This window comes from Symphodus melops, assembly GCF_947650265.1.
Source record: "Symphodus melops genome assembly, chromosome: 1".
In the NCBI taxonomy this organism is placed as follows: domain Eukaryota; kingdom Metazoa; phylum Chordata; class Actinopteri; order Labriformes; family Labridae; genus Symphodus; species Symphodus melops.
Window position 1 is genome coordinate 41681871 of NC_136691.1, and position 27995 is coordinate 41709865.

The following is a 27995-nucleotide window of genomic DNA, read 5'->3' on the forward strand; positions in this document are numbered from 1 at the left end:
TTCATTGAGCTTCGCTGTGAACCTTTCTGCCAGGAGTCAGTCTTAATGCTCACATCATGACAGTATTCACTGAGCAGAATGACCCGTCACTCACTTTCCCCTCTGATAGAGAGTCTGAGAACTCACTCTGCAATAAAAGACCAATCTAAACCCTGCTACCTGCCCCTCATTTCTGCCAAACTGACACACTCTATACCGCCTCATAGTGAATGGGAGTCATCTCAGGCAGTTCACCTTACAGTGAAAAATCATTACACTGATTTATGAGGACAAACAGCACCTGTTTTGTCATCATATTTCAATGATCCTTTTCACATTTTGGGATGAAAGATGAAAGCAGAGACGGAGGTAGAGAAAGGACAAAGTGGGGGAAAGCTCTAAAAGACCTTATTGATCACATCCAGGAGCTATTGACATGTCCCTTCCTCTGATGATGAAGTAGCCACCTAGCGTGTACTGACTGGGTTTCCAGCACATGCAGGGAATGAGGGAGAGAGAAAAGAGAGCATATTCAGCATGCGAGGGCCTGATTCCCCTTTCCCCTGACACGTGGGGCAGCAAGGAAAAATGTTCTGCTTATGACAGTGGATGACTAAGGTAATGGCCGGTGACTGCTACCATTGCTCATAGTAATGATGGTTTCACACAGGAATACTGTGTACCTTTGTACCCCCACCTCCTCTTTCTGTATGGTTTCCCTCCTCTTTCTTCCTCTCCCTCTTTCTCACTTTGGTTTTCTCTTACATTTTCTCCCACTTCATCATCTGTTCACGGTCCCATCTTCACATCTCGCCATCACCTTCTGTCGTCTCCCTTGCCCTCGCCGTTTCTCCTCCTTCCCTCCTAAATCCATCATGATGTGCTCCGCATTCATTGCTCCATCTGTTTCATGTAACTTCCCGCAGTATTAGGGGCCAACTTGTGAAATTAGCATGATGTTGTGACATATTCAGAGAGTGACCTTTGCAGCACTGACATTCATGAAAATGGGGGGAATAAATCATTCCAAAAAATGAAAGGTATTCTGGTCATTTTAGGCAAAACATCCTGAAGTGGAGCAGAATAGTGTGGAGACTAGTAGGGGAAATATTGCTCTGCTAATTTAAGTACCATGAAAGGTCCTTTAAAAAGAAGATTTTCAATTCCTTATTTAGACCAATGCCGTGGTTTCAACTGAGGCTGTGAAACAATGTGCGTTGTAGGTTGTGAAACTTATCGTTTAAATTACTGGTTTTACTCCACACCTACAAGGCTTTATCCACATGAGGCCCAGAGCAGAATTGAAAGAGAACCGCAGTCACCTATACAATATCCCCTCTGTGTAGCAGCCAATGTTTCTTTCTTAGTAATTACTTCTTTTATAGATTCAAACTGCTAGACCTCATTGCCTCGCACCAACTCACGCCCATTCAAAGCAGAAACCACCCATTATCCATCAGGGCTGGCTGCATTGACACATTGAATTTAGCTGCCATTTGCCGTTAGAAAGGACAATTAACAGGTCACCATTAGCACTATTACGGACGACTCAAAGACCAGTATTAGAAAGCTCTCACAGGGCAGAAAGGAAATCTGACCCCGTATCACACCTGAGTCCTGTTCCTCAAACAGATCCACATCAGCAAATATTGTCCTCCTAAATTCATCATGGCAGTAGCTGTCACCAGCTGATAAAAATGCTTTTTTTGGCATTTAAAGAAGCAAAACTTGATGATAGCATTGAGTCATGATGATGTCACACAGACAATGGTGATTTTAGAGTCTGATGGGGCCCTCCAACCAACATGCATCATCATTATATCTGCCCTGTCTTGACAATTACTCCTCTTCTTCTTGATTTCCTGTTGTTGTTTTTTTCTACGACATAAATTCGTCGAAGTGAATAATTTGCGTCGACGTGTCATCTCCAATAACAGTCCAGGGGTGGTGGTAATGCACCAGAAAGCTGGTGGCCAAAGACACTATAGTTTAAAACGGAGGAAAGAGATTTACACAAGAACAATAGCGGTGACATGCGATAACGGCAGCGTGAGCACAAGTAACAGACATCTGTGTAAGGAGCTCTGTGTCAGGATGGCAGCAAAACATACTGTATTGTGTGAATAGTTACATTGATCGAGTAATGTAAAATAATCACTAACTGAAAACTTAATTAATCATTAGATTAGTCAATAAATCAAAAAAATAATTGCCAGATTAATCGTTTAAAATATAATCCTTTAGGACAGCTCTACTCTAAAATAAATAGGTAATTCCTGCTTTTTTTTTCTTTATTGACTTGAATTGACAAATGTCACACTCATAATGCAGGACAATGAGAGTGAGTGTTTTCAGATGGGGCCCCTTAGGGAGGCTTTTTTTTTTTTTTTTTTAACTGTTATTGGAACATTTGCTCATTTTGGGTCACTGCTAACGCTATTACATTTGTGAGGCCTCACAGGCCCTATACTGGTCTAGGGCCCCAAGCAATTGTCTGCCTTGCCTGTTGACAAGCAGCACCTCTGCGCACTGAGACACCCCGTGTTGTGAAGTGTTTTCTGAGTTTCATCAAACAATTGTTGATTTTTAAATGGCCTTTTTCGAAGATTCAGAAATGGAGTGGAGAGACCAGTTCCTTAAAGTGCCTGGACCATGTTCCAGACAAATGCTGCATCTGTTCCCTTCTAACAGACAAAGGACACCCTGTAGCCTGGACAGAACTGACCCACCTGGGATTTCATGGAGTTTGACATGGCTGAAGATTGAATGCTTAACTTTTCAGTCTTGGGATAGGCTCTTTGGTCTGTTTCAAGTAGCCTATACAACAATTTACTTACTTATGTCGGACTGACGGAGCAGTGAACTCTCACAGAAAGGAGAGGTAAGAGAAGAAGGGCATGCGCCTCTTTTTTACCCAATGGGTTACAATTTAAATATGTCAAACGTGTTAAATATGTCAACCTTTCTATTTAATTGTCGACTGGCTGCAGATGCCAGGAAATGACACAACAAACAGAAAGATTGATCTAAAAACATAAAGTCACGAGTTATCATTTCTTTAGCTTACTGGCAGCTGATGGAATGATGGATAATGGATGAATTTGCTGCTCAATGATATAAATCTCAGTAAAGCCTGAAAAGAAGCAGCATGCAGAAGCAGATTCATCCAAGGTTGTTTTGAACCTTTGAATGAACAATACTCTGAATCACTTAAGGTACAGCCTCTGAAGTCATTCATAAGTTGAGCACTTATGGTCTTTGAGTTGGCCGTGTCTCCTTGATCAAGAAAATATAGCACTTCTTGGGAGTGTGCATATTTCTGAGAACCATAGACACGTCTCTAAGAAAACAATATGCATGCTTGACCTTTGGTAGCTTAAACTGTGATCCTTACTTCATTATTTTCTCTGTTTTAAACTACGGGTTAACAGGTGCTGGGTTCCCATGAATAAGACACAAGCTGCTCTAAAAGCCTGCTGGCAGACTTTTTTTGGGTTTTTTTTTAGGGGGGGGGGTGCTTATAGGAAAATTGGTCTCCCCTGAAAGCCACAGTGTAATCACAGTCTGATTTAATATACTAACTTTTACTATAGCCATTACATTGTAATGTTAAATGTCTCTACAGTGTTCATTTAAAAAAAAGAAAACAAACATTCAAAAACAGAATTGTGTCCTATATCTCAAGAAAATAGAACAACATCATCATTGTAAAATCTAATAATAATATAGGTTGTTGATATGAATTGTGTAATGTTGTACAAACATTTACATATACATTCTTGCATTTCTCATTTGTGCCTACAGCCTAACAAGAACCATTAGATCAGATCCTATTCCAAAGGACATACCAATTGTTGATATCTTAAAATAAAAGGTATTGTGTTCCTGTTTTCAGTTTGTTATGTATGTTCTCATAACAAATTTCCACTTGAACCAGTAACTTTAATCTCTTGGGACCATATTGGAAATACAGAATTTTTGTACACATGCTAAATAAGGAAGTGTGATAACCTTGCCCTGGCGTATCTGTGTTGTCTTTGAATACAGAGCTGTTCTTGGAGAAGAGCATTTATTTTCTCCAAGTCCATCACTGGTTGACATCAGTTTCCTCATGACAGATACAATGGTTTAGCCCTGAAGCTTGCAGGCTGGATTCTTCTCCCTGGTCAGCATTGGTTATAAGATTCTCAATAACTTACAGCAGCACCCTGATTTCTATGGCTTTCCACACTTTAGGGTGGCCTAAGGCTGAAATATGTGCAAAGTGGCTAAATAAGTTTTTCCTCAAGCTACCACATTCTTCTTTTCATGTAAAATGTCTCACATCAGCTGCCCTCTTCTTTCTGTCAGTTTGACATCCTGTTCCTTTCACCAGCTCTACTCTCCTTTAATCCCTAGTTTGCTGTCTTTTTCTCTTTGCATACTTTTCAATATCCTTTACTTCAACACATTTACATGAGTGTGTTAAAAAGTTTCTTACAGACATAATCAAACATAACACCTTACATCAAAACCTTCAAAAGCCTTTTATCCATAAATGATTTTTGGTGCTGCAGAAGTGAGTTTTAGCACCATTTCAAGTAGGTCTGTTGGGATTCAGCCCCTTGTGTTGGTTTACAGAGATGGATGTTGTACATATATTGTTTCCAGTTAACAAAAGCTTGCTTGACTGCACGATGGATCGTGATTAGATTAAAGCTGCACTGTAAGAGCTTTTCGTTTGTGTAAAAGCAGGTTTTATCTCTGAGGGTGACATGGGCCAGAATGGGGCACTGCTGAGAGGCATTTATTCGAAGGGGAAACACAAGTGTGTTGTGAAGGGCATTACGGCAGACACAGGCCATCTCTGCCCATCACATATAGACAACCGTCACGATCTTTTGAAACCCAAACACTTTGACTAAACTAGATATTTGTCTGGGAAAGTAGAAAGAGCGTGAGAAAGAGGAGGAGTCGGAGATAAGAAAGATCATTGCAAGACAGGAAAGGAGCAAAAGAGAGGGAGACCGAAGGCCTGGGGAGCATCCATGTCATTACATTTCCCTTGAACTCATGTCAGGGACCCTCTGTTGCCATCAGTCTGATGAAGTGTAGCTGGTGCTATGAGCAGTCAGCCCAGCGAATCACTTCATGGATCACAACACAAAAGCCCAGAACGCTCGAAGCATGGAGACTTTTCCACCATTAGCCCATGTGTCAAACAGACGACCACATAATGTCCTCCGTGTTTACGTGGCACGGCAGCGCATGTACTCTCATGGAGAAATGTCACTCTTGGGTTAAGGCCTCCCTTAAGCCTGATCCCCAGGGCATGGCATCTCTAGCAGCTCTGATTCACTCAGTCTTGTCTTAATATGAGACACTGTGTGCATTTGACCCTCAGGGTGGACCAAGAGTGATGTCAGTCCAAGAGGCTGCATGGTGCTCTCTAAATGTTAAAACAAAAAGGTTTGACTGTTACAATAAGAGTGCTTTTTTTTTTTTTTTTTATGTCCAGTGTAAGTGGACACACAAGGGCCACTGCGCTTTAAGACTGCAACCTAATTACACAGTAATATGGAACACTTTAGGTGGAAACCAATAAGTCCACCATAACAGGTCTACATAATGTAATTCCATTATAGATCCATTACCTTTGAGAGGGTGAGGAAAGTAGGAAAGCATATATTTTTCATCAAGGGCTTCTGGGTATCACTGTAAGGGGGCATCGGGGAATTGGGCATCAACAAAGGGTGTGGTGAATATCCTTCTTGTGTTTGCCCTGGAAGTGCACTTGTACTTGAGAGTGGAGGATTCATTTTGAATAAATGTAATAATGCTGCTATAGAATGTGCTAAGTCATACAGACTCATATCCATAGAAGTGAGTAGCACAGGCATGGAAACAGAGGTTTTTCGTAGAGGTTCAAATGCACCTATTGTATGCATTACACAAAAACACTAAATATGTTCTAAACGTGTGAATCAGAGCCAATGGGGGAATACAGAAGGGAACATATTACTGAGATCAAGCTGACTAAGTGGCAAGTGAAAAAATAAACAAATTACAAATTTCTATTTTGTTTTGGAAAGAAACAGCATGTTTTCGAGGTGGTAAACAGCCAGATGGTATGCCATTTAATCTCCTGAAATAACCAAACTGTTAAATATAATGTGAATTTTGAGGCAGAGATATAAAACCACCTCTGTCCTACCTTCAGTGAGTCCCATGTGGATGGTCCAGTAGTTCTGCAGACACTGCAGCTCCTTCTTCATGCCCCTCTTACAGCGGCAGTCATACAGAGGACTATCCAGCAGCACCTCCAAAGCGGCTTGGCACTCCCTGTTGTTGTCCAGCATGGCTTCCTTCTCTTTGCCTACAAGGCACTGGCGCATCACCCGGTACCTGGAGCTGCAGTACGGGTTCTGGTTACACATGTCACTCGCCTGGATGCAATCCACCCACTCTGGCGGTGCTCCAGGCCCGGACCCAGTGCCTGGAGATCCTGGAGAACCGTTGGCCAAGGACATGGACAGAGCAGAGGGACCACCCAAAGAACTGGATGCTTCATCTATGGGACCAGCAGACAGTTGGAGAAAGTGGGAATAGAATTGTAATAAAAGTTTTTTGTGTGTGAATGCAGCTGTCATACACTGGATTTTGATCTTGTTGTTTTCCTCAAATGTGGGACTTAAACTGGTTTTATGCTATTACAAGCTCTTACATGCAGAGGCATTTTTTGTAAGACAGTCACATTCTTGTCCTGTAATCACCTACAATCATCCAAAGCATAAAAAAAAATTGTTAGTCTTCAGCTTTCAGTTGACTATTAAACCTTATTAAGGGGCGGCTTGATCATTGAAGATTGTCTAATTATCTCATATCAAAGAAGCACCGACAGGACCTGAACTACGCTTCAGTTCCATCCAGATAAGCAGAAAATTAGTTTGAAATGAGTTAACAGTGATCCACAGATCAGAGGCTCAGGTGCTGCGGTTTGACAGGAGTCAAGATTCAAACGTATTTTCACGCAAACCGAAGTCCAAACAGATAAATGACAAGAGCGACCCCTTGTGGTAATATTTAGCATTTACTTCACAGAGGTGAAACTGCATCGGTGCAAGAGAGCAACGGGTGAGGAAGAGTCAGCTGAAGAGAGAAACAAATAGTCTGTGAGCAAGCGAATTTGACACAAGTAGTGGCCTGTGATGAAACTTCTGATGATAATTGTGCCAACGATGACAATGACGATGATGTTTACAATTAATGTTCTCATAATCAGCTTCACATGTGAGTAACTAGACATGTCTTCTGACAAAGCCTATTTAAGTTTGTCCGAATGAAATCGAGATTGTGCTGCTGCAGTTGTGAGCCTTTATTGAAGTTATATTTTAACACAACCAACTCCACGGTTAATGGATCCAGATGTGATTTATATACTTCTAAGTTCGGTGTATGCACCTCGGGTTGACACTTTAGCTACATGTAATTAAATCAACGCATCCGACTGCAAAATGACGCCCTTCATCATATCGAACAAATCATTAAAGAGAATTATCGTTCGCCCTAAAACAATTCCTGCAAGAAAAAGTGTAAAAAGACAAGATCATTTCCCAGATGAATTATTAAGGATTTAAGAACTTCCCTACATGCAAGTTCGAGGGGTGATTCATTTTGCAGATCATTGCATACGCTGTTTTCATATTTCACTTCTCACCTAGGAGCAGAAGGAAGCTGTAGGCGCATGTCCACACAGTGACAGACTTCATGTTGGAACAAGCGGCAGTAGAGATGAGTTCGTGTCCAAGACTAATAATATTTCCACCTGATAAAAGGTTAATTCCCTCTCTCACGATCCGTGACCCAGGCGCAGGCTAACTGTAAAAAAAAGAAAAATCTATATCCTCATTAAAGTCGCACGTTCGAAAATATCCTCAAAATAATCCACGTTTTTTAGGCTTTAACTAATCACGAACCGGAAAAATCCCCTGATTGCGGAAAAAAAAAATCAAAAAAAAAAAAATCAAGTGCCAATCAATCACTCAAACTGTCAATCCATGAAAGCAGTTTCTCAGGGTCCGTGTGTGCTGCGTTCATACCGACAAACTACAGAGACTTGATCTCTCCGCATTATAGGGCTCAGGCAGCGCGCTCCAAATGCCCCTTGAAGATAATTTGTTCCTATAACATTCCTCAAACTGGCATGAAAACGATCTGTCGGCTACAGAAATATCTGTAACGTACTAGAAGAAGTCCTCTATAAGTGCCTCAAAACGCTGCTTGCTGGATTTTTCCTTTTCCCCACCACTGGGTCCTTCACAATCTGTGCGCTCCTGTGGAAGCAGTGAACGCTTCTTTTGCAATGACTGCATGTGTGTGTGTCGAGGCATCGCAGCACTTTATAAAGAGGAGTTTGTGTGCTCCAGCAGAGGGCGCTGTGAGCAGTGGGTGCCCTCATTGGAAAACGTTGGAGAGGCCAATAATAAATGTTACCCTAGAAGAATCAGCAGAACATTGCACCTGTGAAGTTCAGGAATATATATTATTGTGACTTTACCTAGCCTTTATAGTATGTCGTTGATCTCCTCCAGCAATGCAAAATGACTACTTGTTTAGCATACACACATTATGGAAAACAATTTCTGTGGTCAATATGCAATATCTGTCGTGCACCATGAATATCTTTGTCATAGGTGGTCTAGAGTCTTGCTAAAAAAAATAATACAACTGAAGCCAAAAGGAAATTGTGAAGCTGTTTGCACAGGAAATCCGGTAATAAAGCACATAAGGAATCCTTTATTCCGAGGGGCCCATTTCATTTGTGGCTGACATCAGCCCTTTAGTCCCACAATTCACTGAAATCTGCAAATGAGTTTTTGGGACAGAGTTCAAGGGTGGTGACTCAACAATCCTGGTTAAAATGCCACCACTTATTCACCCATACCCCAATACTGTACATCACATCTGGGTTTTCTCTGATTGAAATAAAGATAAAAACAAAGGAGCACAGTGCTTCGTATTATGCATACTCAGAGGAAATAGGCCCACATTCTGAAGAATCTTGCCATTTTTCAAAGCAGCTTCACATTAAACAAAATGACTTTGTTGCGCATCACTGCTTAAATAGTGCCTGGAATGTCATAAATCTTTGTAAATCTTGAAAACAAAGTCTCTATTTAGTGGCTGTGACAGTGACAAACTGCAAGGCCACTGGCTCATAATGATGTTTGACTGTCAGCCCAGGCTGCCATCCAAGAGGGAAAAGAGCTTGAAGTTATAATGGCAAAATCAGCCTCATTCTGCCTATATTGGCCTGGGCTTATTCTCATCTCCCCCAAGAATTTGAAGCCTCTGTCATTATGAGGGCGCTGAAAAGCCTCAGCCAACACCATGAATGTATCCTGCTTCTGTCCTGCATTAGAGCTGCAGTGGATGAAACAGCCTTTTCTCTCATAGTTTTTTAAGCAGATATGCATTTATAAAAAAGATTCTCCTTTGAGGCAACAGTTTCCAAAGCCATAACCAATTTTCTTCTTTTATTTTCGATAATAACATAGAAGACATTTAGTTATTCAAGTAATTTCTCTCTGAAGAGCAGTTGCATAAACGGTATAAAGTTTACAGTTGCTCGAACAGGAGGCTGAGGATGAAGATGTTTCGAATAACCCAATAAGACATGAAGAAAAATTAACTGCAAACACAATGAATAAAACAGCTACATTTGCATTGTTGTTTTGTTTTCAGGCATTGCATTATTTCCATCTATGATATGGATAAATCCTCTCCTCACATTTTCTTCTTGAGCCACACTGTCAGGTCCATGGTGGGAGCTTATTCTTGTTGACAGTGCACGATTCACCCCCTCTGTGGGTATTTAATTGCTCTGTTCTGACTTCATAAAGCTTCTGGGGTTTTTTTATGTACAATTAGAGCGAGAGCCCACAGAGAAGTACTATCACACACGGACGCACGTATCGCTCTATAAAAATGCTTTCATAAATAAGAATATACTTATGTGCACTGAAGAAAGGGCTTGCAGACAGTCACATGCAGATGCACATAATGTGTATGTCAGATAAGCGTGCTCACACAAGACCGTGAAGATACAGAGTGACAAATCTGGATCTGGAAGACATTGTTGTCACTATTTAGGGAAATTTCTTCTTCTAAGAAGTGTGTCTAATGTGGTGAATGTAGATGATGTCATTCTGAATTTGCAGGATACAAAATAATGATATAGATAAAAGCCAGAGTAAACACTCTATGCAGTAACTTGTGCTCGGAGAGACAGCAGCAGGAGGTGGGGGGGGGGGGGGGGGGGGGGGGGGGGGGGGTTTAGAGTGAGATCATGCTTACTCTGGGGGGGTCAAATAAGAACGTAGACAGTCTGAAACTGTCACCTTGAAAGCAGGACACCCAAACTTGCATACAAATGCTGTGGGTGTGAGTTTAATGATGTTACTGAGTGTACAGGTGCTTAAGTTTTCAGACTGACTGAAGCTTTTAGTGTGCTTAGACATCATTCAAACTCGACCCAGGTGATCCCAACTCGTCCAGCCATCAATGCGCTAACTATCTAGACTAACACACTGAATTCATTATTGATCCTCATGCTTAATGTCTCATCCAATAATACTTCAAATTAAAAGGCTGTTGGGTTGCATTGATAAGGGTTTGCTTTGCCTTGCAGTTTGCAAACACATTATTTAGCAGCTGATTTATCTCGGGTCAAAGGTTACTGTATCTCTGTTTCCTGGTCACGCTGGAGCTCGTTGCAGTATGTGCACGTGCAGATGTGCACACACGCGCCCACATACACACTCACACACACACACACGCACACACACACACACACCTAAGCACAGGGGTTGCACATGACTGATTACATTTGGAATTATGAGCTAATTAATGTGTATCTTGGGAGACCTGTGCAGCATGCTTATTAAGAGAAACAGCCTGAGTTTAGCAGAGAACATGACAAAAACACAAGTGTTGTTAATACCCAGAACTAATTTAACAGAAACAGCTCTCTATGCTCGATTCCCTCCTGTTTAAGTCACTTCAGTGTAATACGAGAAGCTGCAGATGAAGCCCGTGTGTAATGTACAACCATAAATTATTGAAGAATGGAACTTGCGTTTGCAAAAAATACATTTAAAACTTCTCCCCTTTTCCACTGTAACTTATGGCTAAAATTCAGTAATAAAATATTAAGAAAATGATGAAATATTTGGTTCATATTATAATTGAGACCTCTTAGCCTTCACAGAGCCATGTCTGTACTGGGTGCAGAGTTTGTTCAGATCAATCTGTTTGGATCAATGTGAGAAAAAAGCAGATGAAGGATACATCAGGAAAGTCAAACACTGAGACATTTGAGTGACAAGTGTAACTGTAGGCTGCTTTAAATTTTTCTTTTTAGACCACAGTTTAATACAATGAAACAACAAACTGCTCCTTTTCACAACCAGGCTCCTGTATGCCTCTGTGTGTGTGTGTGTGTGTGTGTGTGTGTGTGTGTGTGTGTGTGTGTGTTTGTGTGTGTGTGTGTGTGTGTGTCAACTTTGTTTTGGGATGTTTTGAGCTGATAAAACAGTTTTACGTTTGGGATGTGACCTCTACTAGACTCTCTGGAGGCTATCGACCAGTTAGATCCATTTGTTTTCCAGGCATTTCAGACATTGTCCATTTCTATCACATTACTTTGACAGAAATTGAATTTCCTCTGATGCATTTATATGTATCCTAAGTGCTGCTGGGTTCTCACTGGGAGTATAGCGTTTCCAGTGGTGTGATGGTGCTAAAACACAGTGGGTTTACAGAAAAATAGGGGAAATTGATTTTTATTTTTAAAGTGTGTATTGACTTTCAAGTTTCGTTTGGTTGTTTTTTGTCCCCAAATGTAAAGTAAAGTCCTTCTCAGTTTCCTCCATCTAGGCACCATCTGCATACCTTCAGGTATTCATCTGAAGCCTGTTTCATTAAAACCTTTAAAGAGGACATAAGCACACACAGAGGACAAACATAATCAGTGTGCAGATGCGGGGCTGTCTGTCTCCAAAAGATTGCCATCTATCTGACTGTAAATGCAGCACACACAGGGCAGATCTATCTTTTCTTATCAAAGGAGGATATACAAATAGCACGAATCTGCAGTTTTTGTTCTCTCCTTTGTCTTTATTTTACTTTTAACAGTTCAGGAATTTTTACAGACATTGACTTACACAGATATTTTCAATTGTGTGGATGGTTGCTGGTTCAATTTTCAGTGATTTTCCCTTGGGCAGTGACACATCTAGCCCATCTCATTAAATACTCCGTGGGTCCCATATGGGACGTTGACAGGGACCTCTGCTCTGCCCAGCTCAGTAAAAGTTTTGGCATCCAGAACCAGCAGGAATGTGCTTTTTTCCTAGAAAAACAAAAATGAAAGGAGATAAAGAAATAGACTCACATATACCATAATTATGCCAATGAATATATCCAACCATCTGTTTTTCTCTGAAAAGAAGAAGTGTGTGAAAACACAACTTTATGATACCTGATTGCAAAAGCAACCAGACTAAATTGACAAAAAACAGTCATTTGTCTTCACTATTTGTCTTCTTTTATACATTGGTTGACTTACTTCTCTGGGTGTGATGATTACAGACAACACCACTCCATCATCTTCATCAACAGCGTTGGGAGACGCCACGAAGACTGGCTCTGAGGGGAACAATCCGGGATAACGCCACACCTAGGAAGGGGGAGATTACAAAAACCATCGCTTTTATACAATGAACTCTTTCATGTCAGAAAACCATCTCCCTGTCCTCAGTGATCGGGAAAGACCAAAAGAAATAACTTTGATGTGGTTATATCCTTCCTAGTTAATAAAGAGGTTTTCTCTTCAGGAGGTAGACACCTTAAGCTCCTTGGTGTGGACATCCATCTTGAGCAGGGAGTCACTGAAGACGTGTCCGAAGCCACAGGAGTAGAAGTAGCGGTAAGGTTTGCCGTTGTACTTGTCATAGTTGATCTGAGGGAACTCAAGGCCGCCGTATTGTAGCAGCTCATCATCGTGGAGTTCCTCGTGGGTCATGTAAACCTGTAGGGTCATAGGAAGTTGAAATATTTTTTTGCTGAGTGAAGTTTTTACATTTCAGTTAAAAAATGTGCCTAGTGTATCGTTTACTGCACCTTTCTGTGCTTAAAGGGCTGGAATCAATAATGCATTACTCCCTAAAACAGGTAAATGGATACCTACATAAGAGCACTGACATTCATTTGAAAGTCGAGATAAGAACAGGCCAATTTAATATAATTTTTCTTTGAAATGTATGTACCATTCTATGCAGTTCTCTCTGCCTAAAGTGACTTGAGTATACCCACAGCAGTCACATATGGGTTTTTTTTAACTGTAACATGTACAAATCACCACTCTCAGTGAACACTTACAGTGAAGACAGTGTCAATTAGTAGTCATGACAACTTAAACATTACCCTTTGTCACCACAATGCAACATTTCAGCTTTTTTTTCCTAGGTTAAGAAAATGTTGGACAGTGTGTATGTGTGTGTCTGTTCCATGCTTAAGCTGTAAATGGCAAATGTTCCACCACATGGTGGATTCATTTTGACATCATATTTAGGCACTGAAATTACCGCTGTAAGTCATGAAATTACTATCTTGCAGAAAGCACCTTGAGTGTGTCACAACGCTGGATAATTGTGCAGTGTGTGTGGGAGTGAATTGGTTGTATTCATCATAATTATTTAGGCCTTATTATGTGCTTTATTTCACTAAAACTGGAGTTTGTGTAATGTATATTTAACATATAAACGTGTATAATGAATGAGAGCATTCTGCCCTCCATTTAATCCTACCTGTCCTGGTTTTGTCTGCTTCGCTGTGGCTTTGCAATAATGCAGAGTGACAAGGTTTTGGTCCAAAGGAGTCTTTTCATCCACATTCAGGGGCAGCACGTATCTCCGTGGGAGGTTTCTGCACAATGAGTTGTAAAACTGCCAAACAAATTTAGACAGACATTAGAAAAAATTAAGTTTGGCAATAAGACCATAACTGTTTAAAGTTAAGTAAATGAAGAAAATAAGATACAATTGAAGAGACAAAGGGCTCAAGAAGAGCCTGAGAGACAGACAGACTTCAACAGATTGCAACAGAGTTTACAGTATGTTTGTGGACATTGTTGAAGTGGTAGCAATGGAGGGATAGTTGGATGGACTTGTGGAAAAGAATGCAATTTTGCTGAATAGAAAAAAAAGCATTATGGGACACACCATTTTTGCTGATCTAGTAGCAGTGAAAGCAAGCTTCGCATTTTGAATTTCACACTGATGAGGAACTTATGAAATGTTATTGATTTGTACATTTCTGATTCTGCTTTTGCAAAGGATTTCAAGTGTACACTGTACAGTATGTCACCTTGTCCATTTCCTTCCCTGAGTCTCTGCGAAGGTTCTCCAGTGTGAAGTCTCCAATGACTTCACCATCGTCCCCACAACACATGTCCATCACCAAGCACCCATTGTCCTCATAAGCATTGATCTGATGCAGCGTGAACATGGGTGCTGCACGATACTTCACTTTACTCTCCTGTTGGATCAGTCATGTTGAAACATCAGAAAATACATTATCAAAATAATAATGTTTTTAAAAAGGCTTTTGGACAAACAAGCTGGATTTTTCTGTTTTTGTTTTTAAGGTTTGTGGACTAAAGCTGTGGTTGTAGCTGCTATTATTGTGTTATACCTTCACATTAGGAAAGTTTGATATGGTATGCTTAATGGGTGTGCTGTGTAATGAGATGAGAAAATTGAGAGTATCAGTGTATGAGAAACGACTGCTCTATCAGAGTGTGACTCCATCCAAATAAATAAAGGAAAATCTCCATCATGCGTGAAGAGATTAGCTTGCATTTTTTTTCACACTTTATTTTTGAAGTAAATCTATTGCAGTGTAGATTACTAACAATAACCCACCTTTCCTGTGTGCCTGTTGACCAGGTGGAAGACGGTTTCGTACTGAGGCTCCCAGGTCATGACTTTGTGAAAGCTCTTCCCCTGGATTCTGTACAGCATGAATTTCAACAGGTCCAGCTTGATTGGCTGCTCGATGAACACAATGTAGTTCTCCGACATGACTGGAGAGGGAAGACACAATGGAGGAGGTAATGTTTGCATCAAACTGTCACAAGTTTCAGCATATTTCTAAAAATTTTGAAGGCTTCTCAATTCACCAAAAAAACCCCTGCAAAGCCCCAGTGGAATGCTTAAAAACCAAATTAACACTAATACAATGAGTTAAAACTGATCATTGCAAGGCCAGATGGTCCCTTTGCATTATTTCTTTCATGACCTAGGTGTAAACCATATTTCTATTTTTCCTTGTGAGATGGGTGAGATGGGGTGTAAACAAAATAATAATAATAATAATAATAATAATAATAATAATAATAATAATAATAATAATAATAATAATGATCTACTGTAACTGTACAGCTGTTATTATGTGATGTTTGAATAACCAAGCAGTGTTTCATCAGTTATAAGATTTCTTGGTGCCTGGTGGCAGAGCTTCAGTGGTCTGCTGGAAATATAACGTAAACAGTAAGTAAAACAATGTGGTAGCAGCACATTTTATCTGTGCTGTAATGTGATTATTTACTTCTTAAATGTGGGTAATATCACCTTAACTTTTCTTTCTTTACTCTGCAGACACACAAACGTCAGCACTCTCGTGGCTTTCCAAAAATATATCTTATGTTGGTGTTTGTTTATTGGGGGGATAAGTTCCCTGCTTCAAAATCTGTCTTCCTGCTGTGTATCTCTAAGATCTCCCTCATAAAGCAACACCAAATCTAACTGCATAGCTATTTTCTATGTTACAACAAAATCAGCATCATTATGCAAACAATGTGTATTCTCTCCACAACGCTCTCAGAGCATGATGGAAGAGCGGAGAAGAAAGTAGGGCAAAACGTTGATTGTGTGTCTTTTTAATGGGTTTTATATATTTTATGAAGCCCTGAGTGAAGGAGAAAGTATGTGTTTCAGGATGTGAGTCAGAGGCACAGTTATAAACTGAGACAGATAATGAAAGCCAAGCAGAAAGACAAAGGAGCTGTGATTGACAAAAAGAGGGACGAGTGGAGAATTCAAATTAGTCATTAATAAAAGCACAAAAAGTGAAGTAGACTCACTTTGTCAGTTCAGGCAACAAAAAAATCCAAATCCCTCATAAATTACTTGTCAGTATATACATGCAGACCTCGCAGAGAGGCTGCAGCCTGTTTGTAAAACTGCTTTGTGTATCTTACCAAAGCTGTGATAATAGGAAGGCTTCCTGGGTTCAGCTGCACGGATGGAACAGATCACTTTGGCTCCATTCAGGCCTGCAGAGTCTTGCGCTACTACTGTTTCCTCTGCAGGCGCAGGCACACGGATGATGTTGTAGAAGAAACCTGAGGAGGCCCCAGAAATGATCAGTTTTGGTGGAGCACAGAAGGACATCAGCCATGAATAGCATGAATTGGTAGACATTTGGTTACCTCCTTTGCCGTAGGAGTTGCCCATGTTGTATGTTGCCCCTTCACGGTCGTAATGTGGGTGAGCGGTGGCTGAGTTCACAGCAATGTATTGACTCCAGTCCACCTTAAATGGACAGCATCATCATGTTTCTTGTCATCATCACTACAATCAACAGTCATCCAAAGTTCCTTGCTGTTACCAATTTGACTTTTTATTTTATTTTATCAGCATTAGAATTCAAAAGACATTTATAAGTCTTTAACAGTGACTCACCTTCTCTTTGGTCTCCAGGCTCTGAGGATCCACTCGTCTCATGTAGTTGGTTTCAGTGCTCACATAATAGTCTCCATTGTACTTGACAAAGTTAACACTGGCATTATCCGTAGCCTCTGTTCACATACATCAAAAAATGTTTTAAATGTAGTGCTTCAGCCCAACAAAAAAAAATCACCAATAACATAGGAATCAATTTCTTTCCATTTGTTCCTGCATTGTTTTTGTTAGGTTTATATTATGCTACAGATAGATTTTTACTCCATAGACAAGACAGTCCTGCAACCATTGACTTATGTATCTTTAATAATGTGATGAAACTCTGCATTACTACCTTTCACTCGGCTGAATAAGACGCAGTTCAGCTTACAGTCAAGGATACAAGTCGTGAAGAAAAAGGTTGTATAGGACTGTATTTTTCTCTGGCGATTTGTTCCTTTTTACTTTAATTCCAGTAATCAGGCACAGAGGCCTTGTTATATACACAAATGAATTCATTATTTTAATAATGCATCTGGCTGTGCTGGTTGTACATTAAGCTGATTTACACATGGGAATTTGCACTATGCAAAGAATCCAAACATACTGGGGATCTGGAAGCGTGAAAAAAAGCGTGCAAAGATGTTCTTGCAGGGATCAGGCATGGCCAAGGTCCCAAACTCTGACACCACGATACGGTTCTTCTCTGAGTTTTGAACGTATGAGTCACTTCGCAGGAACCGGCTGCTGTAGGTGACGTTTCCCTCACAGATGTGGAAGCGATGCATCATGGCCATGCCGTCAAACCAGTGGGTGTATCTGATCAAGACAGTTGTTTCAACAGAGAAAGAGATATTGTCACAAAACTCTTATTTGGTCATTTTATCTTTTAGTTGTTATTGACAAAGAAACATTTTTTTTCCATCCTGGATTCTATATAAACAGAAAAAAATATTTTAATTGCCAAGTATGTCACAACTTAAACAACACAAGCTCTGTTGTCTCTCCAGCTATTTAAAGGATGTTTTCACACCCTGAACACTTATTTTACAATAAAGTATTCTGACCTTTTTGTATTGTCTTTACATTTTTATATATCTGTATTTTTATCCTTTATATTTTGTATAATTTTTCAAATCTTTTTAGTTAGTTTACACGGTGGTTCAGAGAGAAACGTTTTTTCTTCTTTTTTTCTGATTCTTCTGTATAAGCACACAAACATTTAAATTGTGATGACTTTGACTTTGACAAGAATACAAACACAGAACTGCAGAGAACTTTCACCTGATACTGGCTGAGTAAAAGAAACATGTTTGTTTCTCTGCTATGTCACTGTTGAGTTAACTATATAGCTATTTTCACTCTATACAACTACCTAAAATTTACATCTGTTGTATGTGTATAAAAAGAACATTATTCAATTTGGCAGTGATAGCTGATGTTAAATACAGCTGGTTTAATAGAGGTGATGTATTGAATAAGTGTTGGTTCCAGTAGTTGTAAACAAGGGCTCATGAGGAAATGTATTAAATCAAGTAAGGTGTGAGATAAGGCAGTCTCAATTTATAGAAAACTTCTTTTTCAACCAATGCAGTTGCCTCCTGCTAGCTGCTTCTAATACATGTAAACAGAATATGGTATTGAACATTTTCTTGGTATACTTTAAATTGGTGATAAGTGTCAATGATGTGTTTTATAACTGCAACTGTATTTCCAGTAAAGCTCCAATTATTTAAATAAATAACATTTTGTAAAACTTTCTTCTCATTTACCTGTCGTCCCCAAATTCAAACTTCCCAGGACCATTTCTCAAAAAGCTCCCATTGATCCAGGTTGGAATAGTCCCCTTGATTGAGGTGGGGATGGGATCAGGTGTTTCTTCCACAGAACAAACCAGAGGAGCCACGCTCACCAGCCCATTAGCCTGTGGACATCTCTGCCTGCTAGATACTAGGTGAGGAGAGGTAACAACAGAGGAGAGAATCATTGAGTGTCTGTTTTTTGATTAAGGTACCCCGTATAATCTATAATCTATGGAGATAAAGCAGAAAGGGAACATTATAGATAAACATATGAAAGCACTTGGTATACGTGAGAAACTGCTGAACTTTTGCTGAACACTCTTAACACCTTGAACTCACACATCACCCCAGATATATATACAGAATAGGTGTGGTGCTGTTTATAGCTTTGGAACTTTTAACAGGTGAAAATGAGGACGTGATATAAAAGGCCACAAAATGAAATTTGATCCTGGATTTTTCATAATAATTCACCTCGGTTTTAATCAAGACAATCATTAAGAAAAGCATTACCTTTTTAAACAGATTGAATCTGAAGAGGATTGTGTGCAACCAAACATTGGGTGCACATTTTCACACCTTATATATCCTTAGTCATTTCTCGCACTCAGCAGCTGCTTTAATGAACACAAGAGTCAAATGGCACAATCTGGTGTGATTAAATGTTTTTAGTAAGAAATCATTATCACCTGTAAGGTGGAAGACATAATGTACTGTAACAGCTCCTAAAAGAGACAGCTTATGACTGTGTGGGGTCATGCACTGTGAATGACACCTGCTCTATCTGCTGTCTTATCTGTTAGCCAATAGTCAATTCCCTTTCATTACCTCATCTGCAGACAAAATGGAGATTGCAAAACATATAAGCGAGTATGTGATTAGCAGAAGGAAAGCATAGCAGTTCAATACGCTGCCTCATGCTGACTTTATAGGTTACATATCAGAGTTTTGACTGTGTGAATGGTTATTACATCCAATAATAAAGGTTGGAATTCGGTTCATTCCCATGACACCAGTGTAACAGGCAATAAAAAAAAGAATGTGCAATAGAGAGATAACCACTGTGGACTTTAACAGTCTCCAACAATGTTGACTTGCTGTATTTTGATAGTGATCACTGCAGCATCGCAAACGATGCTTGAACATGAGTTGGTTTTTTTCAGGGACAATTTCATGTTACTCCCAACTGCTGCAACTGGTGCAAAAACAGCAACACACACGAGCCCAGAGCTGCTGTGGTTAATTACTTCAGGTATTTTTTTCCAACATTCATTGTAGGTATAATCAAAATTGCATTACTATAGATTATTTGTGACATTTCTCTAATGAAGTGTTTTCTTCACGTCACCAGCAGTACATGTCAGTATTCAAGTAAATGACCTTGTAGGAATTAACTGTCATACTTCTGCACATCTTTTTAATTTCTGCTCCTTTTGTTTTTTCCTGTGCAGGGACCTGTCAGACAGTTATTTTTGTTCTTTGAGTTATCAGCTGTGAAAGACTAAAAGCTCTTAATGAGACATTGTGCATGTTCTTTCACAAGCTCTGATTCAACAGGAGACATAAGAGCAGGAACAAAAGTGACATTATAGAGCTGAGGAGCTGAGTTTGACATGCAACAAAACAGCATAATGACTAAACCTGGCTCTGTGAGCATGTGTGTTTCTCTGTTGGACACTGAAGACGTTTTTTTTTTCTTCTCATGATGTAAATATACATACAATTTTATTTGCAAATTCTTTATTCTACATATAGAAAACAACATCCTGACTTGGACTTCTTCGAAAGCTTAGTTCTACTTCTTTATTTATTTTCTTTTCTTTAATAAAGGTTTTCTACTTACTGGTGTGTGTCGATGGCTCTGTGGTCTTGGACATGGCTGCTGGTTGTTCTGTGGATGTTGCCAGACAAACGTGACTGTTTTATAGACGCACTGAGAAAAACCTTTGAACCCTTGGTCGCTGGCCAATTTAATCTCAGGCTCTAAAAAGTACTTCAAACATAGTCAACTGTGTCATTAAATCTGTCATAAAAGTAACAACAAAAAAAAGGGGGCAGTGCTATAAGGCATGTCATTGTTTTCACATAATGCTACATAGTCAATGCTGTAGATTCCTTCAAGAAACAAAACTGAACTAAAATGTATATTGTATTTTTTTTCTACAACTGTCCCAAGATAATAGATAAAGGGCAAAACACAAAAAAACGCAATTAAATAATGGGTTAATTTGATTTAATTTAATGTTTATCTCTTATTGTCATGTTGACATGTATGTAAATGACCTTTTGATGACCTCTAAGTACACGTCAGTGCATGTTTGCTGCTTTTGTCTTATCTCATTATATGTTCTGTATCTTCTTTAAGATTAAGATACTAGGGATATTAACAAGTCCTATGAGCTTAAACAAACTGTGTGAAATTGCAGCAATGGATCCTAAAAGTTCATGCTGAATGCATTTTTATAACCTTTTCTATAAATAAAATGATCGCAAAGTCCTTGAGCCAGATATAACAACATTTTCAGCAACTGCAGTGTGGAAATCTTTTGTTCACATCAAGGGATCAAAAGAAAGTTTGTAATGGACTTAACTGTTGTACATGTGTTTATAGTTATTCACACACACACACACACACACACACACACACACACACACACACACACACACACACACACACACACACACACACACACAAAGGAAGTATGTTTTTGTTTCCACAGACCACACACTTTTAGATGCTTATAAAACAGTGAATAAGGTGGAAATATTCTGGTTCAGTTACACAGTTTTGCATGCTTTACAAGAAACCCTGCACATAGGGAAAACAAGCCTCCCACTTCTATAATAGTTGTGGTGGTTCCATAAACAAGTAATTATGAATAACTCTGTTGATGGGTGTGTACCACTGATGACAAGATAATCCTCAAGAACAAAACTCAAATTGAGAAGAATTTTAATTACAATACAAACTTTATTTGTACACCACCTTTAGGTTTATGCAGTGCTTTGACATACTGTTCAAGCATTCATTTGAACAAAACATAAGAACCCAAAATCAATCAACACCAGAAAAACCAAGACAAGACAAGAACCAAAGAACAGCCATTGAAAAGTCATTAAACCCATACAACAACATACCCAACCAACATAAGTAACCTATAACAAAGACAAGAAAAGTTACAAGAACCCAGGAAAAAGACTGCAAAGAAGGTTGCAATAAATAAATACAAACTGAAGCAATAAAGAACGCTCTGTTGAGAACATAGTTAGACAAAACAGTTCACCAATTACACGAAACAAAGATGTACGAGTCAAGTGTAAAGCATTAAAGGCAGAGTAAAGCTGCACAATAAACAAGGGTAAAACATAAGAAAGTGTATCCTTATTAAAGAAATGTGTAGTTTGTATATATGTCACAGAAAAAGGCACACTAGACATCCAATTAAATGAGAAACACAACTTCCAAAGACAAATGCTAACTCAGATAAATAAAGCACTCCATTGTAGGTGGTTAAAGACACTGCAGCTCAGTTCTGTGTCTTGAGACAGGCTGCACCCAGTCCCCCTGCTTCCCGGTTGTCTCCCACTCAGCATGGAAGAAGTGAAAAACCTTGCAAGTATGTACACGATCTGTCGAAAGACCAGTTGGGTCATGATGCGCTTATGAGATTTAATTACATCCGTAGTTCCCAACCTGGGAGTTTCTCAGAGATGATGTGCCAAAAAAATGCTGGGAATCTCTGAATTGAAATAAAAGTAAACAAATACATGAAAAGGAAATGAATCAAGCACAGCAGAAAATGTAAAAGGGAAAGCGAAGGCAGGGAGAGCCCTCTGTTAGTAACATCAGAAGGAAGGAAATGATAAAAGCAAATCAGCAGCAGACAGCCGATATTTGGATTTACTTCAGCCTGGCAGCTTGAAACACACTGCCTGTGGCAAATAAGACAGCAACTGGAGAAAAACATCTGTATATTTAAAAAATCTAACAGTGTGGATGTTCATGGGCTTAGCAAAATGCAAAAAAAACAATAAACTCCTACAAACTAAGAGATCCAGCATATAGAAATTGTGCACACCAGTTGGTGGTAATGTTGGATAAAAGAATGTATGCAAAGGAAATAACATCTAAACAATACAGCCAGCTGCAGCCAATAGCACTAATCTGCTTCAATAATATTTATACTTTATTACTAGATCCTTCTTCCTTACTATACACAAGGAATGGCAGAAGCTGCTGTGTGTTTACTACCCCAAAGTGATGTAAACCCACCTCAGTGCTCCCACATGGTGTCACTCAGGGTTCAGGAGCTTCTCTGATAGCATGAAGGCAATCAGAAAACAGGCTAAAGTACAGTATACCTGTTACAAACCCCACCAAGGAAGGGCTATGATGACACAATCTGCTTTTTTTTTCAGCCATGAAACATCATGCAACATGACAGCCTGTCTGCACTCTGCATACATGTCTCTGTGGTAAGCAGTAGATTTTTGAGACCAGTAATAATTGCCCAAATTTCCTGTCTGTTCAATATGTTAAAACTAGAAATCAAGGAATCTACAGTATTTTGGAAACACATGCCTGTAATAAGTTTGAAACTGGTTTTACAAATTAATCCATTTACCTTTCAGAAACTGTGTATTAAAGGTATAGAATGAAGGTTAGACAAAACAGAAGCCAATCTACACACACACACACACACACACACACACACACACACACACACACACACACACACACACACACACACACACACACACATACACACACACACACACACACACACACACACACATGCATGCATACTGACACTAGAACAGTTTAAGCATTTTTTGTTGCCATGGTTGCCTTTCAAGTCTCTTTTCATTCAAGTATTTTCTGCAGGCTATGAACTGGAGATGGGTTGCTTGACACATCTTTATGCTTTAAAAAAAACAATGTTCCAGTGCTATTGTTGTCATTAGTTGAAGGTCTTAGTGTAAAACTTTTTTGCCCTCTTTAAGAAGCTGCAACCCATAAGAATAATTGATTTTGAAAATCTGTCACAAAGCTTGAATGTTGCCATTCTCTGTGAACAGCCACAAAGTATAGCATTGACTAGTTATTTTGTGTTAAGACTATCACCTTGGCGTCTAAACAGATAAATTGTCCCATCTAGTGGTGAACTGGGACACTAAAATTTGTTTAAAAAAAAAAATAAAGAGTTCATTCTTCTTTCTGAATTAGTCTGATGGATTTCTTTTGTTTTACTTCAACAGTACTACGTATATAAAAAGGACAATGAGAGGTCATAGATAAAGCTCCTTAATATTAAAGCTGCTACTACTGTAAAGCATAAACAAGTGTGTTCTAGGTGACTCAATTCTGGATAATCTGATGCATGTTTTCGTGAAGGACAGTACACAGAAACCATTCTGTGTTCATACACAAACTTTTCCTCACCTGACTCTACTTGTTTATTGAACCGTAACAACCAATCTTCTTTGTGCCACGTATTATTACCACAGCAGTCTCTGACAGATTTATAACGTCTGCATGCCGAGTCACCTCAGGCCTGCATACTCTGGTATTTATACACCTCAGGATCTGTTTCTATGTCTTCCAGGCCTCATAACAAATTCATTCAAGTAATTTTAAAAAACATCATGCTACACTGGATCAGTGTTTGATACCAAATACACTGCATAGAATAACACTGGAAAGAACGTTGAATGACAAACGGGTTGAGTGATGTGTTTTCAGGCCCACACTCCTGGCTCTGCAGAATTCGCTACACAACTGTCTTTCTTGTAAGATGTCAGGAAGATTGTAATGTAACTTGTCAATATTTTCTGCACCAGCGGTGCCATCTGCTTCCCATTGTCCTGGTTATTTGTCATTTGTCAAAGTAATGCCTCTGAGTTTGTGTTTCTTTGTTTTTAAAAACAGGCAAGTAGTGATCCAGATGTGATGCTTCCCATGCTGTTATGCAAGTGTTTGAAAGCAGGTTTCATAGAGGAAGATTTGTTTTGGAAGTTGGGGTGGGTGTACAACATTTGGATTACAATATAGATAGGGGAATATGGATGAGGAAATTACAGTATCTCCTGTAGGACAATGATACATATTTGTTAACATCCTAACTCCTACAAACACTCATATTGTGCAGACACTACCTGAAGGTCATGAGAAATGTTCCAGAAAGAAACACCTGTGCGATTTGTCTGCCACCCAGTTTAACTTGACCCTCATTTCCATTGGTCTGTCCTTGACTCTGGTCAAAATGACAAACCAATAGGAAAGTGTGTTGCTGCGATTAGAGCGGGTGTTGCCTGTGGTGAAACATTTAAAAGAGAGTGTGTGTCCTGCTGTCCCTCAGCAGAAGCATCCATCAACATGATCCCCATTGTGCTGGCCTCAGTGCTCATTGCTGGCGGTAAGAACATCTGGCGTTCTCTAAATCTGGGGGTAATTGTTGGAAAGTTTGTGTGAGAGTTTGTATGTGCTTGCTTGATAAAACACCATGACCTGGCAAGGTGCTACACTTCATCGTAAGAAAAAAAGAAAAAAAAAGGATTCAATTAGCGCATGATGTCAGGGGAAAAAGTACCCTTATGGCTCACCTGCGTTATGAACAATCTTCATCTTATGTTAATCTCTGACTCGTCCAGCCCTTGGGTGCGGCACCCCACCCATTGAGCCCCTAACTTCTCGTGTGGTCAACGGAGAAGATGCCACGCCCCACAGCTGGCCCTGGCAGGTATGCAAATATGTGCACATCTGTCCATGTTTTTATATTAACTGGCAAACCGCACGTGTCCAGCAGCTTCCTAATAGATTCTAGACCCAATTCTGTCATTAAATGGTTGCTTTTCAATTAAATTAGTAAACTCTGCAATCTACCTGCAAATCTACAAAAGTATTTTATGTAATCTTATTTGTATGTGCTCCTCTTGTTTGTGACTAGATCTCTCTGCAGTATGAGAGGGACGGTGAATGGAGACATACTTGTGGGGGATCTCTGATTGCTGCCAATTGGGTCATGACCGCTGCTCACTGCATCAAGTACGGGCAGCAGAGGAAAATAAATGGATAAACAGAAAAACACAACCACCCCCGCTAAAAACTTACACGTCACACACATACACACACCTGTACTGTACTAATCTTACACGACAATAATTAGTCTAATTGGGATCCTAAATAATACGTTACCACCGTTAATATAATGATTGGTCCAGTTATGACCTCCTACAAAAAAAATAGACCGAAGACCCTCTACCAGAAACCCTATATGACACATTTTACCTGAGCTTCTATTTGGTTTGATATGGACCTGATAAGTGTACTCTCCCCCACAGCTCCAAGCTGTCCTACAGGGTGTTTGTTGGCAAACATAACCTGGTGGAGGAGGAGGCTGGCTCCAAGGCTATCCTGCCTGAGAAGATGATCGTGCATGAGAAATGGAACCCCATCTTTGTGGCCTTCGGGTAAGTCCAGCACCACCTAAAAGTACAAAGTAAACAGTTGAAACATACAGTATCACAATGTCACCTGTTCTAGTTTAAAGGGGAAAAGTGAGCTAAAGCCTAAATTCTTCAATTTGTTTACTTCTGCCCAGCACATATTTTACATTCACTAGTTCTCTATCTTTATAGATCTTGCATTTCTCCACAGCCAATAAAAATACAACATAAATCATGATATATACTGTACTGGTCCTTGTTACATATGCAGCTAGACTTTTTCCACAGAGTAAAGTTAGATAAAATTGCAAAACTACCTATTCCCCGTTATCTAATTATCTAGCTTTTACTCTCTCTCCTTTCTGGCTCTGAAAGAAGGTTTTAAATTGCTTGTCAGTCTCCCCTTCAGTCTCATTCTCTCTCTTCGTGCTTGTCTTGCAGTAATGATATTGCCATGATCAAGCTGTCAGAGCCTGTGACTTTGAGTGACCAGGTGCAGTTGGCATGTATCCCTGCTGCTGGCACTCTGCTGTCCAACCTCTACCCCTGCTACATCACTGGTTGGGGCAGACTCTACAGTGAGTACGTCTTTGTAGAATGCTGAAATGTGTTGATTTCCTTTTTTTCCGTAAGATTGGCTTCTTTGAATAGTCAACATGATCCTCTCCTTTAGGGTTTTCCGCTGGTTTGTTGTGTTAGAACCAGCTGTGTGTGAGTAGGGATAACCCATGGGAACATCCTTAGTTTGGATGAAAATCTAAAGCATGAGGTTTCAGCTAAAACTTTTTTTAAAGGCGAGGATTACTCCTAAATTAAACATTTTGAGCTGGACTTTGAACTTGATGCTGGTAGGGGAATCTGTGGAGCAGATTTGATGGACTGCTTGTGTATCTGCGTGATGGTAATGGACTCTGCCTGTCTGTTTTAGCCGGGGGCCCCATAGCTGATAAGCTGCAGCAGGCTTTGATGCCTGTGGCTGACCACGCCACCTGCTCCAAGCCTGACTGGTGGGGCGTTGCTCTCAGGACCACCATGGTGTGTGCCGGTGGGGATGGAATCGTAGGTGGATGCAATGTAAGTTTTTACTTTGTGTTTGTTTGTACATGAGGTGTTTTCTCTGGAGAAAAAAAACCTTACATACTGAGATAGTCAATGCATTTAATCTTTGGAAAGAAAATCACGTTTGAAATTGAATCTAGTGGGTGCATTGAAATAAAAATGCCCAATGAGTCAGACGGTCACAGACCTGTGTTATTTAGCTACTTGTGTCACATTATACTTAGTCAAACAAAGATCATGATTGTCATTCTCAAAGTTGTACCCTGCCAGGCTACCGGTATCTCCACTAAATGAATAAAACATAATCCCTCCACCTCCTCTCTTTCTGTGTCCAGGGTGACTCTGGCGGCCCTCTGAACTGTAAGAACACAGAGGGAGCCTGGGAGGTCCATGGTATTGCCAGCTTTGTCTCTGGCCTCGGCTGCAACTTTGTGAAGAAACCAACCGTCTTCACCAGAGTGTCCGCCTTCAACGACTGGATCGACCAGGTAATGAAGTCCTCTTTAGAGTAAACATAAGTTCCTTGTTTCATTCTGTGGTTAATGGCTGAATATGTTGTGTCTTCAGGTTATGATGAACAACTAAAGAAGACGACACACCAATAAAGAATACAAAGACAACTGCATTAGTCTTTTCATGTTGTGAGTGCTTGGATAAGCTTGATTCTGGATAAGTACAGAGACATTTTTGGCCATTATAACGCTATGTTCATTCCTTCTTCACACTTCAGTGACGCTGTCTTGAAAATAAAACAATGTCAAATATGTCCAGCAGGTGTCCTCCTATACTTAAAATAGGAAAATGGTCTTGTCAGTTCTCCACGACAGAATGTTGTGCAGAATGACCATAGTGTCTTTTTGGAAAACAACAAACTAATAATAGTTCAAGGATAGTACAAAAAAAAGTGTCCATTTACATTTGGTGCATATTAGGTGGTAAGAGGGAA

At 39.8% G+C, this 27995-nt stretch overlaps 3 protein-coding genes across 6 annotated transcripts in view; 1 reads left to right on the forward strand and 2 right to left on the reverse strand.

Annotated features, from left to right (window-relative positions):
• Positions 1-8319, reverse strand: part of LOC306838166 (GDNF family receptor alpha-2-like) — a 43783-nt gene extending 35464 nt beyond the window's left edge. For both annotated transcript variants that reach the window (XM_079366181.1, XM_079366182.1), the window contains exons 1-2: positions 7676-8319; positions 6173-6529 (exon numbers count right to left, since the gene is read on the reverse strand). In XM_079366181.1, coding sequence (XP_079222307.1) covers positions 6173-6529; positions 7676-7727 — 409 coding nt within the window. In that variant the 5' untranslated portion in view covers positions 7728-8319. The remainder of the gene's footprint in view (positions 1-6172; positions 6530-7675) is intronic.
• Positions 8320-12114: 3795 nt separating this feature from the next.
• bco2l (beta-carotene 15, 15-dioxygenase 2, like) lies at positions 12115-20421 on the reverse strand (the record flags this gene model as incomplete). Its single annotated transcript, XM_079355958.1, has 12 exons — positions 12115-12370; positions 12587-12697; positions 12866-13048; positions 13827-13964; positions 14386-14556; positions 14943-15103; positions 16280-16423; positions 16511-16613; positions 16764-16879; positions 17350-17561; positions 18515-18692; positions 20388-20421. The coding sequence occupies 12 exons, from the start codon at positions 20419-20421 to the stop codon at positions 12254-12256; spliced, it is 1668 nt and encodes a 555-aa protein (XP_079212084.1). The 3' UTR covers positions 12115-12253.
• Positions 20422-23002: 2581 nt separating this feature from the next.
• On the forward strand, positions 23003-27815 carry ela3l (elastase 3 like). Of its 3 annotated transcripts, XM_079366491.1 has the most exons (9): positions 24053-24111; positions 24904-24960; positions 25196-25284; positions 25492-25589; positions 25886-26014; positions 26432-26568; positions 26919-27064; positions 27385-27537; positions 27617-27815. In XM_079366491.1, exons 1-9 carry the CDS (start codon positions 24081-24083, stop codon positions 27632-27634), a joined length of 858 nt encoding a protein of 285 aa, XP_079222617.1. In that variant the 5' UTR covers positions 24053-24080; the 3' UTR covers positions 27635-27815. The 3 variants fall into 3 exon arrangements, with proteins under 3 accessions (XP_079222618.1, XP_079222617.1, XP_079222616.1); XM_079366492.1 differs by lacking the exons at positions 24053-24111; positions 27617-27815 and adding an exon at positions 23003-23020 and having other exon boundaries at positions 27385-27586; XM_079366490.1 differs by lacking the exon at positions 27617-27815 and having other exon boundaries at positions 27385-27586.
• Positions 27816-27995: the final 180 nt, after the last annotated feature.